The sequence below is a fragment of the Somniosus microcephalus genome, chromosome 13 (assembly GCF_052327205.1).
Source record: "Somniosus microcephalus isolate GS21.2 chromosome 13, FLI_Smic_1.0, whole genome shotgun sequence".
Lineage (NCBI taxonomy): Eukaryota > Metazoa > Chordata > Chondrichthyes > Squaliformes > Somniosidae > Somniosus > Somniosus microcephalus.
Genome location: NC_140999.1, coordinates 37,354,038 through 37,368,729, shown reverse-complemented (window position 1 = coordinate 37,368,729; position 14,692 = coordinate 37,354,038). Strand labels below are relative to the sequence as shown.

The 14,692-nt window shown below is 46.2% G+C and overlaps 1 protein-coding gene across 1 annotated transcript; it reads right to left on the bottom strand.

Annotated features, from left to right (window-relative positions):
• Window positions 1-9,300: 9,300 nt before the first annotated feature.
• On the bottom strand, window positions 9,301-10,323 carry LOC147108230 (endogenous retrovirus group PABLB member 1 Env polyprotein-like). The gene has a single exon (XM_086006031.1). The coding sequence runs from the start codon at window positions 10,281-10,283 to the stop codon at window positions 9,543-9,545; it is 741 nt and encodes a 246-aa protein (XP_085862157.1). The 5' UTR covers window positions 10,284-10,323; the 3' UTR covers window positions 9,301-9,542.
• Window positions 10,324-14,692: the final 4,369 nt, after the last annotated feature.

Below are 14,692 nucleotides of genomic sequence, written 5' to 3'. Positions count from 1 at the left end.
GGAGGTATTAGAAAGGCTGGCTGTACTTAAAGTAGATAAGTCACCAGGACCGGATGGGATACATCCTAGGATGCTGAGGGAAGTTAAGGTGGAAATCGTGGAGGTACTGGCTATAATTTTCCAATCCTCCTTAGATGCAGGAGTGGTGCCAGAGGACTGGAGAACTGCAAATGTTACACCCTTGTTCAAAAAAGGATGTAAGGATAAATCCAGCAACTACAGGCCAGTCAGTTTAACCTCGGTAGCGGGGAAGCTTTTAGAAATGATTATCAGGGACAAAATTAACAGTCACTTGGACAAGTGAGGATTAATTAAGGAAAGCCAGCACAGATTTGTTAAAGGCAAATCGTGTTTAACTAAATTAATCAAGTTTTTTGATGAGGGCAATGTGGTTGACATGGTGTACATGGACTTCCAAAAGGCATTTGATAAAGTGCCACATAATAGGCCTGCCAGCAAAGTTGAAGCCTGTGGAATAAAAGGGACAATGGCAGCATGGATATGAAATTTGCTAAGTAACAGGAAACAGAGAGTAGTGGTGAACAGTTGTTTTTTGGACTGGAGGAAGGTATACAGTGGTGTTCCCCAGGGGTCGGTACTAGGACCACTGCTTTTCTTGATCTATATTAATGACTTAGACTTGGGTGTACAGGGAACAATTAAAAAATTTGCAGATGACACAAAACTTGGAAATATAGTGAACAGTGAGGAGGATAGTGATAGACTTCAAGAAGACATAGACAAGCTGGTGAAATGGGCGGACACGTGGCCGATGAAATTTAACACAGAAAAATGCGAAGTGATACATTTTGGTAGGAAGAATGAGGAGAGGCAATATAAACTAAAGGATACAATCCGAAAGGGGGTGCATGAACAGAGAGACCTGGGGGTATATGCGCACAAATCGTTGAAGGTGGCAGGGCAGGTTGAGAAAGCAGTTAAAAAGCATACGGGATCCTGGGCTTCATAACTAGAGGCATAGGGCTGGATTTTGATTCTGGAGGCGTGTAGGAGGCGGGACTACAACTTTCAGGGTTGTAGTCCCGCCTCCATCGAGTTGTGGCCAACCCATGTGATTTTCACTTGCTTGATCTTGTTGAGCCCGCCCAGCGGGCTCAGCAGACCAATTAAGGGCCACCTGGCAACAGGTGAAGTCACAGATTGACATTTCATCTGTCAAGAACTTTTGACAGATGAAATATCAGCGTTTGACAGCTCTTTGAAGTTGTCAAACACTGGCAATCTGTACACTAAGTTAATTCCTTCCTCTCAGGCTGATTTAGAGATCTCTCCAGAACAGAAAGCTGAATGCTGCAACTTTTGACAGCTCGCGGCCATTCTGCTTTCTGCGCCGGTGAGATGAGGGAATCCTGAGACCTGAAGGAAGGAAGGCTGTAAAGGTAAGTAAAGGTAAGTAAAACTTCTTTAAACATTTCACAAACCAAACACACTTACCTCTTCACTCATGTACCCATCACTCACCTGAACACCGGACATCTCGAACCCTCCAAGTCCTTCAGCCCGACGGCCCGCCTCGCTAACTTGGCGTGGTTTGGAGCCATCGGGAATCCCACACTTCAGCAATAAAAATAGGGATTAGGCTAAAAACTGCCTGTTAACTACCTGTTATGTTATGAATGCTGCGTGCATTCAGATATAGAGCTTTTAATTTTGTCTTTTTACCATTTTTCCCTACTCTAACCCCTCTTTCTGATGCACTCTTAAGGTGATTGGCAAAAGAACCAAAGGTAACATGAGGAAAAACTTTTTTACGCAGCGAGTGGTTAGGATCTGGAATGCAATGCCTGAAAGGGTGGTGGAGGCAGACTCAATCGTGGCTTTCAAAAGGGAATTGGATAAGTACCTGAAGGAAAAAAATTTGCAGGGCTACGGGGAAAGGGCGGGGGAGTGGGACTAGCTGAAGTGCTCTTGCAGAGAGCCGGCACAGACTCAACAGGTTGAATGGCCTCCTTCTGTGTTGTAACCATTCTATGATTCTATGATTCAGTGCAGAGGCTGAAGGAGAAAAGGAGTGAAGATAACTCGGTGAGAAACTCGGTGTGGGGCTTGAGTGGGCAGCAGCAAATGAGTATTTTAAAAGGAAAGACGAGAAGGAGGGAACAAGGTGAGGTGCTCAATGGAGCAGAAGGTGCGAGAGGAGTAGAGGGAGAGACCAAGATGTGATTTGGGCCACACCACTATTGCAGCTGTTCGGGTGGGGCAGGTGGTGGAAAGTATAGCCAGGTGGGGAAGCTTTGGTAGAGGCAAGGTGTCAATACCCACGAGCCAAGTTTTAGTCAAAGCCAAGATGTCAATACAATCATTCACAATAAGGTCATTGATGCCAAGGGCCTTGTTCATGAGTGAACGGACTTTCTAGAGGGAAATGCGGTGAGGAGCGTTGTTGAGTCTGTTGGTCGAGTTCAATGGGATAATGGCGGGTGGTGTCAGCGGGATGGGAAGAAGGTCGGTGAGGTTAGTCCCCAACGGGCATGTTGGCCGGGAAGGTCAGCGAGAGAGGAGAATGGGGCAGTTGTGGATCCTGCTCGTAAAGAGGCAGCAATGGGTGCCTTGATGGGCGCTTCGGAGAGGCGCAGAGGGTAGCTGTGAGCTGACTGATGAGAGATTCAAAGCAGGGAGAGAGAAAACAGGGAACTACAGGCCAGTTAGTCTGACATCAGTAGTAGGGAAAATGCTGGAATCCATTGTTAAGGAAGTGGTATCAGGGCACTTAGAAAATCATAACATGATTAGGCAGAGTCAATATGGTTTTATGAAAGGTAAATCGTGTTTGACAAATTTATTAAGAGGTTTTTGAGGATGTAACTAGCAGGGTAGATAAAGGGGAACCAGTGGATGTAGTATATTTGGATTTCCAAAAGACATTCGATAAGGTGCCACAAAAGGTTATTACACAAGATAAGGGCTCATGGGGTTGGGGGTAATATAATAGCATGGATAGAGGATTGGTTAACGGACAGAAAACAGAGAGTAGGGATAAACAGGTCATTTTCCGGTTGGCAGGCTGTAATTAGTGGAGTGCTGCAAGGATCAGTGCCGGGGCCTCAGCTATTTGCAATCTATATTAATGACTTAGATGAAGGGACCGAGTGTAATGTATCCAAGTTTGCTGATGATACAAAGCTAAGTGGGACAGTAAACTATAAGGACAACACAAAGGGCTGGATTTTGTCATTGGGGCGGGTTGTGGCGGGTCAGGTGGTCGGCAGGTCCCGCCCCCGCCTCCGATGTGAGGTGGGATAATTTAGCAATTTTGCCCTAATTGGGCACTTGATTTCCAGCGGGTGGGAACCCCTGGCCCAATGAGTCTTTTGGTCCTGAAACTCACCTCCGATGATGTCATTTATGCAGCTGCATTTAAGGTCTGCAAGCAGCCTTGGTTCATTTTCTGCCTTACAACTTTTTTGCTGAGACTTCTGAGGGATTAGTGATGCAAACATGGCAAGCTCAAGGCCCAAGTGTGCACTCCGCTTTGATGAGGACTCCCTCCGAGCTCTGGCGGGGGGAGCAGGTGCTCAGAAGGAGGTGCTGTTTCCTTCATCTGGGAGGAAAAAGCCTCCCCAGCAGACCAAAGCTGTGTGGCTGCAAGTGGCACAGGAGGTCAGTGCCATATCAATGTGCAGCAGAACCTGGCTGCAGTGCAGAAAGAGGTTTAATGACCTTCTCCACGCAGGAAAAGTGAGTATGACATCACCATGTGACGAGATAGCAAAGTCTCTGTTTGAAGAATGGACTCAGTCGAGAATATTTTTTTGTGGACTTTATGGGATTTTCTGAGGGCATTTTCCCTGTGGTGGGATCGCCCTGTGCAGATACGTGAAAAAACTGGTTTGTTAAAACTCCGGAGAACGCATGGCAGTTGGCTGTGACAAAAGAACTGTCAGTCATCCAGAATGTATGGGTTGGCCCGACAGTCCTGGAAAAAGGAAGGGGGCCATTGAACCTGAACTTATTAAAAGGCCACTCTAATATGCAAAAGCACTTCTCACCTCCATCTCAGAAGAGAAGCAGAACAATGAACCCACTGGCCTCGCCAGCCGGAGAGGAGCCAGTTCTTCCCAACACAAAGACCGAGAGATGTCCCAGACTTAGGGCCATTAGTCCAATCACAGAATACTCATGGGTCTGAGGATGGCCCATTTTAGATGCTTAGAAACAAAAGGATTTTAAAGATTGGCAGGAAAGATAGGGGTAGCAAGACTCCTATAAAGATAGACCCTTTCCCACCATTTTCTCTCTCTTGCTCCCGCTCCAACAAGATCGACATAACAAGAAGTACCAGAGAAGCCGCCGAGCAGAGCGATCGAAACCGACTGCGTGTGGGGGTAAGCATAGTCTCTCAGAAGTGAAGTTTTTGGGCTATTCCAAGGGTGGGAGCTTCGTTTGGTTCAGCCAGGCGAAGGGGCTTATGCGACTGGATAATTCATTGGTAGGGGTGGAATTATAGTCTTCCATAGCAACAAGGGAATTACTGCTTGTTATAGTCCACAGTTTTGTACTGTATGTATGTTGTTTGTAACCTGGATTTTATTCTCCACAGGGACAGTGATTTCGTTTAGTAGTGCATGTTTTAGCCAGTGTATGTTAGACCAAATAAATATAAGTTTGATTTTTCACCGAAGCATTCCTGTCCGTGACTTATTTCATTTACACTCTGAATAATAATTCCCAGGTATAGAACGTTCGTAAGGCGGGGGCGATTCGAACCGTCCGTCTAGTAGGGTTGCAAAGGGGTGGAAAGTTTCCGGTAAATCTCCGGTAAATTTCCGGAAATTTTCCACGGGAAGTTTAGCTTGGGAATTTTGGGAATTTTGCCCAAAAAAGCACATGCTAGCATAATATTGTTTTTTTTGTATTTCTTTCTTTTTTTTCCACAGGTCCTCTCTTAAAATTACTAACAGAGATGGAATCTTAATTATTAACGAATTTCTTAATCAATATATGTTTATCTTCTTACTTGGCTTGTTTTAATCATTACAAGTTTTGTGTGTGACTGTGAACAAATGTGTCCTGATTGGTTGGATGAGTGGATGAGCAATTAGCTCCCTCTATTTGTAATATTTGCATATCGAATTGTGATTGGCCTGCAGGCATCTGTAAGACTGCTATAGTTTTTTTAAGATCCAGGTTAGGGGTCCTGAGGGAAGTCATTTTGTTTTCTGCTGATGTTGTGATGATGCAGTAAGTAAATCAGACTTTATACCAAATAAACCAGTTACTTGTTGAACTCTGTTGTCCTTCAATGTAAAATATACAAAATAATACACTATTGGTGATGTAGCGTCGTGTGTGTACAGGTCATGCTTCCATCACATGGAGCATCAGCAAAAATGTACTCACCCTGTTGCAATCGTGCTGATCGACCGCAGTTCGACACAGAGATGAATGCCCTTTATTTCTCTGCATAGAACAATGCCACGTTTACCGTCAGATGTGTGGAAGCATTTTACCCCAGGCATTAAAGATGGAAAGACTGTGTACATGTGCAAACACTGTAGAAAGCCATATGTAAAGAATGCCACAAAGATGCAGCAGCATTTATCCAACGATCTTGGATCACAAAAGGTCTTTGCAGTAGTTACTGACAATGCTGCGAATATGAAGGCTGCTTGGGCTCAAGTGGAGGAGGCCTACCCTCATATTACGTCTATTGGGTGCGCAGCTCATGGGCTTAACCTGCTCCTCAAGGACATCATGGGTTTGAGAACCATGGAAGCACTGTACAAGAGAGCCAAGCAAGTTGTTAAGTATGTCAGGGGAAAACAGGTAGTTGCAGCAACCTACAACTCCAAGCAAATGACAAAGAACAAGAACACCACACTGAAGCTGCCCAACAACACTAGATGGGGTGGTGTTGTCATAATGTACAACAGCCTTCTGGAGGGTAAGGAGTCGCTGCAAGAAATGGCAATATCCCAGTCTGGGGATATGGAAACCACCATCAAGAAAATCCCCCCCCCTTTCCTTTTGTTTCTCTCTCACACCTGGCAGCTATCTTTTGCCCTGCCAGTACACTTTACACCTAATCCCAGCCTATTACCATCTCGTCTAGCTTCTAATCTCTTTTACTTCTTTTGTTTCTTTTATTCTTTTGTCCGATCGCAGCCCTGCCTTCGATCTAGTTTCTTTTCTTTCCAGTTTTGAAGAAGGGTCCAACCCGAAACGTCAACTCAAATTTCTCTCCACAGATGTTGCCTGACCTGCTGAGTTTTTCCAGCATTTTCTGTTGTTATCAAGAAAATACTGCTGGATGATGTGTTTTGGGAGAGAGTGGTTAGCAGCCTTAAACTACTCTCACCAGTAGCATCTGCAATTGCTCAGATTGAAGGAGATGACGCTGTCTTGTCAGATGTTCTCAGGCTTTTTACTGATTTAAAAGAACAAATCAGCATTGCCCTACCCACATCCCTGCTGCTCAAAGCAGAGGAGAAGGCAATTGTTCAATTCATACAGACGCGTCAAGAATTTTGTGTCAAGCCGATTCATGCTGCAGCATACATGCTGGACCCAAAGCATGTTGGGAGACCAATACTTTCTGGAGAACAGATCAACAGCGCTTACAGTGTGATTTCTACCCTCTCACACCATCTCAATCTGGATGTGGGCAAAGTTCTGGGAAGTCTGGCAAAGTTCTCTACCAAGCAAGGTCTTTGGAATGGGGGTGGGATATGGGAATCATGCAAGCATATCAGTGCACATACCTGGTGGAAGGGACTTTGTGCATCTGAGGCCCTGTCACCTATTGCATCGGTGATACTCCAAATCCCACCTTCATCAGCGGCCGCTAAACGAAACTGGTCACTTTTTGGGAATACGCATACAAAGGTGCGCAACAGGCTGACTAACAAGAGAGTGGAGAAACTGGTGGCTATCCGGGCGAACCTACAACTTATTGAGCCAGATACAGAAGTGTCCACCACACAGCTAGACACTGACACAGAGGAGGAAATGGACACGTCAGAGCCAGAGTCAGAGAATCAGGAGGAGAAATGAGGAGTAGAAGACTCAGAAGACTCATGAGTAGAAGACTCAAAGGGACAAAATAAGGACAAATTACAGGCTAAATAAGCTGACGCTCTTTTTATTTTATTTTAGATGGGTCTTTTTTGTGGGGGTTCAATAAAGTTCAAAATTATAACCTAAATAAAGTTTTGAAAGCCTGTTTTTATTTGTATGGAACAGTATGTCTATTTTGACGACAAAGATAATATAAGGGTCAGAGACAAAAACCATCAGTGTGCAAAAAAACTCAAAATTCCCATAAATTCCCAACATTCCCATAAATTCCCGAAAATTCCCATGGAAAGTTTCCTCTTTTAAAAATTCCCAGAATTTTGCAACCCTACCGTCTAGCAATTGGGCTAGGATCAAAAACCGCTTATATCTCTTGGTGACTGCGACAGGACCTGTGTTAAAAGAGTGTAGATCAGTCATGGACAGCGCTTCTAGCAAAAGATCCCAAATGGAGGAAAGGATTTCTTCATATGTGTTTAAGAAGGTTAACGTTAGAAGAGAGTGGCGCCAGGAAGTAGCTCAGAGAAGAAGCAGGGTTGTTATGGGTGTGGGAATAAAGGGCACTGGAGGAAAGACTGCCCAGTCTCTGACAAAAGGAGCGGGAAAGGGGATCCTCCAGCGCCAGTGCAGAAAGCCGCAGCTGTGGCAGGAAGCAGCACTGATCCGTTCACGGTATTAGTGGCTGCTCTCCGTGCAATATTTCCGGCAGGGCAGGGTAGGGTGGACGCGGCAGCGGGCAGCGTACTCCCATACGCCCAGAACAATCCCGACCCATGACTAGGGGCTTCTCAGCCCGTTTACCTGTGCCCACTAAGTTATGATGCTTGGAAGAGACCGTGTGTGAAGATGGGGGTGGAGAAGGTGCAAGGGACCTATCTGCTGGACACTGGAGCTTCAAGCACCATTGTTTATGCGGATAACCCGACCACATCACCTCTAGCGAGTGGGGTCCCATATAACTTAGTAGGGTTCACCGGGAACGAACAGGCTGGGTCTTTCTCCATCCCGCTAGCCATCAATCTGGGTACACTCCATACGGAGTGGAAATGTGTCCTGATGCGGTGGGAGCGGGAGGGAATAGGCATTTTGGGGGCAGATTTCATACTGGCCCACAAGATATTGGTGGATTTCTGGAATCACTGTCTTTGGGGGGCAGTATGCACGGGAAAGGAGAAGGAGGTGGTAGTTAAACCAGGGAAGCAAGGCAAGGGAACCGTGTGTACGATGAAGCCCAAGGGTAGTTATGACCTTGAACTTTTGGTCACTTCTACCCCGGCGGAGTACATAGCGGATGTGCGAGCCAACCTCGTGGCATTCGCTACACACAAGCATGACTGTGGGAGGGTAATAGGGGTGGAGGTCAGAGTAGGAGGGGACCCCATGGCCCGACCACAGAAACAGTACAACTTCCCCAGAGAGGCAGAGGTGGATTTAGAGATGGCAGTGGGATCACTGGTTGAGCAGGGTGTGTTGAGACCCCTAGCGACCCATGTGAACTCTCCGATTTGGCCGGTTAGGAAACCGGACAATTCGTGGAGAGCCACTGTGGACTATCAGGTTCTTAACAAGAACATCCCAGCCTGTGCCCCCACCATCGCAGCCATAGCCGATCTGATCGGGAGTATCCCAGCATCCGCGAAAACATTCACGGTGCTGGACATTTCAAACGGATTCTGGTCTATCCCTCTCAGAAGGGAGGACCAGTATAAGTTCGCATTCACTTTCAAGGGTCAGCAGTACACATGGACCTGCCTTCCCCAAGGGTTTCACAACAGTCCTTCTATTTTCCACCAATGTATAGTGTTGGGTGAAAATAAATTCACATCTAATCTGTGGTAAAGTAAAAGGTGCAGTTTATTGAAAACAGAGCTCTGGGAGAAGCGTCTCAGACCCCGCGGTCTGTGCGAGCACCTTCTCCCCGATCAACAAAATTCACAAGCTTATATACAGTACAAGACTGGAGCACATCGATAGCCTTGATTACATTACTTATTCCTTGGCCAGTCTGGTTTCGTGGCAACAGCCGCCCCCCTCCCCAATTATATTCCTTCAAAAACAACCTAATTATAACTTTACATCGTTAGCTAAGCCCCTTCTTTTAGTTCTGTCTTTTATCTAAGTTTGTCCAGTTATCTGGACAGCAGGGTCCTTTCTTACTTCATTGTGGCTTCGGCTGATCAGTGACTCGTGATTGGACATGGCTAACCTTGTTATTGCAGCTTCCCATATCTCCACATGCTTAATCACTTTTGTAGTTCAGTCCATTGTGTTTTTAAACTAGTCTCGACTGAAACTAGATTGTCCTGCTGTGTCGCTCGACTGCAACATTCAACTGGTTCAAATCCCAATCCTTCAATCCCTCCTATTGGTCCCGGTACAAATTTAGATTTTGCCCCGGGATACCAACTTCCAATGCCGTTTCTTGCCATCCACCGGGTAGTCACCCTGTATTGAGGGTTGGGCTCAATTGTCCTGAGCTCGTCCTTCGTTGCTCATCATGTGACTCTTTACATGTGAGACTCATTGACCTCGTCGTCTTCTCCTGTTGCTTGCAGTTCGTCTGTCGTTGATAGCCAGGGTTTTATCGCATCTCCAGATGCTACTGGAATGCCAGCGAGGGCCAATTTACAACATACTTTCAAAATCGTTGTCATAACACAACATATTGTCATCACTACAACAACAAATATAAATCCATGTATCAAATACGATCCCCATGATCCTCCGAAGAGCCAGTCCAACCAACCTTCCCCTGAGGTTTGGTGTAATTTCTTTACCTCCTTTTGTATATGCTCGGCCAAATTGGTTATATTCTCTGAGCTATCTGGTATGTAGGTGCAGCACTCAGTGCCTATCATTGCGCATGTGCCACCTTCTTTAGCTAGGAGATAATCAAGGGCCATCCTATTCTGGAGAGCTATTGTTCTCATAGCCACCATTTCTGCACTTATTTCAGACAGGGCTTCAGCTGTGTCATTAGCTACTTTCTCTAATACCGATGCTACGAGTCGAATTTCCTTTATTGCCCTAGCCATCCCATACCCGGGGAATAAAATAGCGAAGAACCGCTCTGTTTCTGTAATTGCCCTTTTGGAGCGATAATGGTGATGATCTGCTAGGGAGGGCAAGTGATGGATGTATGGCACCACATATCCCAAATAGCAGGACCCAGTCCAATTTCGTGGAAGCCATGGGTATGCCTTATGTCCGCAAATAAAATAGGTCCCGTTATAGGCAGTTAGGTTCATATTCGTTGTGAATGTGGAAAAGCCAGACTCGCCGTTACTCCCTGTGATTCTGTTCCATTTCCCCCCACTAGTGAGGTTTGTTAAACCAGTTGTGTTAAACCACCAAACTTCTAAGGGTGAACCTTGTTCGAGGGTTGTCCAATTATGTTTACAACGACTGTTTCCTGCTTCCAGATTCCCCTCTTCCCCTCTGCTTACATTCCTTATCCAACATATCGCCCCAACGGGCCTTCCTACCCCAGTTGTGTTTGTGAGGATAAGGTACGGTGGCTTTTCGCGTATATTATACACGGGTTTGTACCATCCTTCAAACATGTTTAAGGGATACCCTGCACTCCTGAACTGTACTCTTTGTTCCTCCCGTTTTCTGCTCTGGGTGTCCTTACCATTAGTACTACTGCTCGTATTGTTTCTACTAACTAACCACACAGCCATTTGAATGACATTCAATGGTATTGGTCTAAGAGGGACTCCCCCTCTGGAGTGGATTGGGATATGGCTACATACCCAACATGCACTTTCTCCCTTGTCCCTTGCATACACGTAACTCATATACAAAAAGGTATTAACATGTAATTCTCGCTTTTCCCATGCCGGGTGGCATGTCACTTTGGTCAATGCCACACATATTCCACAAAACAATACTATAGTCAAATACATTTTAAAGACGTATTAACAATTTTCCAAAGGGTTATTGAGATTGATTGCAGGTATCACCTGTTAGATATACAAATATGTATTTTAGTCCTTGTAGACCTTCAGTTGAGTCCAGTGTTTCCACCGCCCCATCCCCTTTATAGTATGCGCACGTATCCCCACTAATAAGGACTTGATGCGGTCCTGACCATTTTGGGGCAAAGCCTGGTTTTTCTGGTAAAATTTTAACCATTACCTTAGTTCCCGCTGGAGGGATATGTGGAAGTGCAGTCAATTCCAAATCTTTATCTCTTTCCTCCTGTCTATCCCTAGTTTGCTGTCTCATTCCCTTTAACTGGTTACTTAGTTCCAAGACGTACCTATGGACTCTATCTCTCAGAGGGCCTATATCCTCTCCTCCTGTTATTATTCCATGGGGGAGTTGCATCGCTCTCCCCGTCATTAATTTGTAAGGGGACAAACCCGTCGTTCGGTTTGGGCTCACCCTTAACTTCATTAACACGGTTGGTAATACATTTACCCATTGCTGTTGCTTTTCCCCTAACGCCTTGGCTAAGGCTGTTTTCAAAGTCCGGTTCATTCGTTCCACCATTCCCGAACTCTGGGGATGGTAGGGAATATGGAATTTTTGCGTTATTCCCATCCATTCGCATATCTTTTTCATTACTATCCCTGTAAAATGTGTCCCCTGATCTGAATCGATTTGGATTGGTACTCCCCATCGGGGAATTATTTCTTCTGCCATTATTCTTGCCACTGTGGTGGCTGTGCAGTCCCTAGTAGGGAAGGCCTCGACCCATCGAGTAAACTGATCTATAATTACCTAGCAATATCTCTTCCCCCTGGAACTTGGTAATGGTCCGGTGAAATCTATTTGTATCTTTTCCCAAGGGCCTCTAGGTCTCGGCTGGTGGGCCATTCGTATTTTTACTGGCCGTCCTGGGTTATGCTGGGCGCATGTCAGACACTTTTGACAATACTTTGCTACATCCCTTCCTACACCTGGCCGCCACCATTCTTGTCCTACCAGATGGGTCATCGCCCCTCTGCCCGCATGATCTATGCCATGGTGTAACTCCAAGAGTGTTTGTCGAATACAAGCGGGGGCTATTACCTTCCCGTTCTTTCGCCAAACCCCCTGATCATCTGCTCTACCTTCTACCCGATACCATTCCTGCCTTTCTCCCGGCGCGGTATCCTAGTGCAACCTTCCGATGTCTATCTGGTCTACCTGTGTACTTGCTACCGGTAGTTCCTGTTCTAATGCCTGCTGCGCTGCCAAATCCACGGCCCGATTGCCCTCTTGTTGGCGGGTTTCTACCTTCTGATGGGCTTTAATTTTTACTACTGCTGCCTGCTTTGGTGCTTTTGCAGCGTCCAAGAGGGCCCCTATTCGCTGTTGATGTCTGATAAGATCTCCTCCTGCAGTGACAAATCCCCTTCTTCCCCAAGCTATCATATAATCGTGCACCACTCCAAACGCATATCTACTGTCTGTGTAAATATTTACTGTTTTTCCTTCTGCCAGGGTCAGGGCCTCAGTGAGTGCTACTAATTCTGCCACTTGGGCTGATAATGCCCCGTCCAATCTGCCGGACAATACTGTTTCTAATTTTTCATTTACGACTGCCCACCCAGTTCGGGGAGACCCGTCAACATATTTTCTGGAGCCGTCCACGTACAGGGTAAGCTGTGGGTCTTCCAGAGGACCTTCCTCCAAAGGGTCTCCGTCTACTTCCTCATCTACTTCTGCACATACGTGGGGTTCCCCTGATCCCAGGATCCCTTCCGCGGGATTCTCCCCCGTATCCCTAACAATTACCACTGATTCGTCCTTAGGTATTAGGACCGCCTCCCAACGTGCCCTTCGCATGTTAGATACTGACCGTAGCTTATTATTATTTAACATTTCTACTATCGTGTGTCTGGTATGGAGGATAATGTCCCCGGTCATTACTGTGGGCTCGCTAACCTTTACCGCCCACGCTGCGCAATCCAATGCTGCTACACATCGTGATAATCCAGCGGCTACGGGTGACTGTTTAGTGGAGTAATATGCTACCGGCCGTCGCCTGTCCCCATGTTGTTGGGTTATCACGGCGGCGTAGAACCCCCCTTCGTTTTCACAATGAATGTGGAATGGTTTCCTCATGTCGGGTAGACCGAGGCCAGGGGCCACTCTCAGCGCTTGTTTTAAACTCCCATATGCCTGCTCCTGTTCTGGTCCCCACTTTACCGGGGTATTACCGGGACTCCCCCCTTTCACCAATTTCTGGATGGGTTCCACTATAGCTGCAAAGTTCGCTATAAAATTCCTACTATAATTAAAGAGACCTAAAACCTTCCTGACTCCTCGTACTGAGACCGGTCGGGGCATTTCTTGTATGGTCTTCCGTCGGTCACCTGGCATGGCTCTGGTCCCCTGTGACAATTGTTGTCCCAGGTAAATAACTGTGCTATGCCCGATTTGAGCTTTCTTAGGGTTTATCTTGAACCCTCCTATTTCCAGGGCTTGTAGGACTTCAGTTAACGCAGCTGCATGTCCATGCTCATCTTCCGAGGCGATTAACAGGTCATCCAGGTATTGCAATACAGTGCTGCGGTACAGGTTGAGGTTCACTGTTTCTAACAGTGAACTCATTACCCGGTGGAATACCGCCGGGCTGTTATGGAACCCCTGAGGTAGCCTAGTCCATGTATACTGTCTTTCCCCGACCGTAAAGGCAAACTTATTCTGGGATTCCTGGTCTAAAGGTAAAGACCAGAATCCATTAGCTATGTCCAAAACTGTAAAAATCTTGTGCTCCGAGTTCAAGGCATTTAAGATTGTGGATGGGCTGGCCACTATTGGGTGCAATTTGGGCGTTACCTTGTTTAATTCCGTATAATCAATAGTCAGTCGGAATGATTTATCCGGTTTGGTGACTGGCCATACGGGCGAGTTGGTCGTGCTTTCGGTAATCCTAATTATGCCCCTTTCTTCCAGATCACGCACTATTTCTTGTACCGCTTCCCGGGCTTCTGGTTTAATAGGGTATTGCTTATGGGGCTTGTGTTCCGGACCTGGAACCGTGATTGGCTCCATTTTTACCTGTCCGGTGTCCTGTTTTGTCTTAGCCCAAATCCCTTTCATAATTTTGCATATGGTCCCGTATGGTTTCCGTTCTAGTTCCCAATCCCTGCTCAAAGATGCTGCACTCCCTACCCTAGCCAAATTGGTGCATGGTTTATCTATACTGACCTTGGACCCATCTCCTTTGGACCAAACAATTTTATTTTGCGCGGAGTCCACCAATATGTTAAATTCTTTTAGCAAGTCTATTCCTAATATGGTACCTTCGTTATTTGGACACACATAAAATTGGGCGGGGAGGAGTTTTCCTGTTAACTCTAAAACTTGTACCTCACTTTTATAAGCCTTAATTTTTATACCCCCTAGTCCTACTATATATATATATTCCTTGGTTGTTGGAAGGGGCAAATCAGTCAAGGATACTGATGCTCCTGTGTCAACTAACATTTCACATGGTCGGCCCCCTAATAATGCTGCTACATAGACTCGGTTATCCGAGCCTCCTTTTACGGGGGCCGCCTCCCGTCATTGACTCTTCCCTTTCGACTTGAGGTACTCAAGAAAGTCCCTTCTATCCTCCGGACTGAGATAAGCGCCCTGTGTCTGGTCCACATTTCCTTTCTTCTGCCAACAGCTGTAACTCTGGTGTCCTGGCTTACCGCAATAGTCACATCCCCCT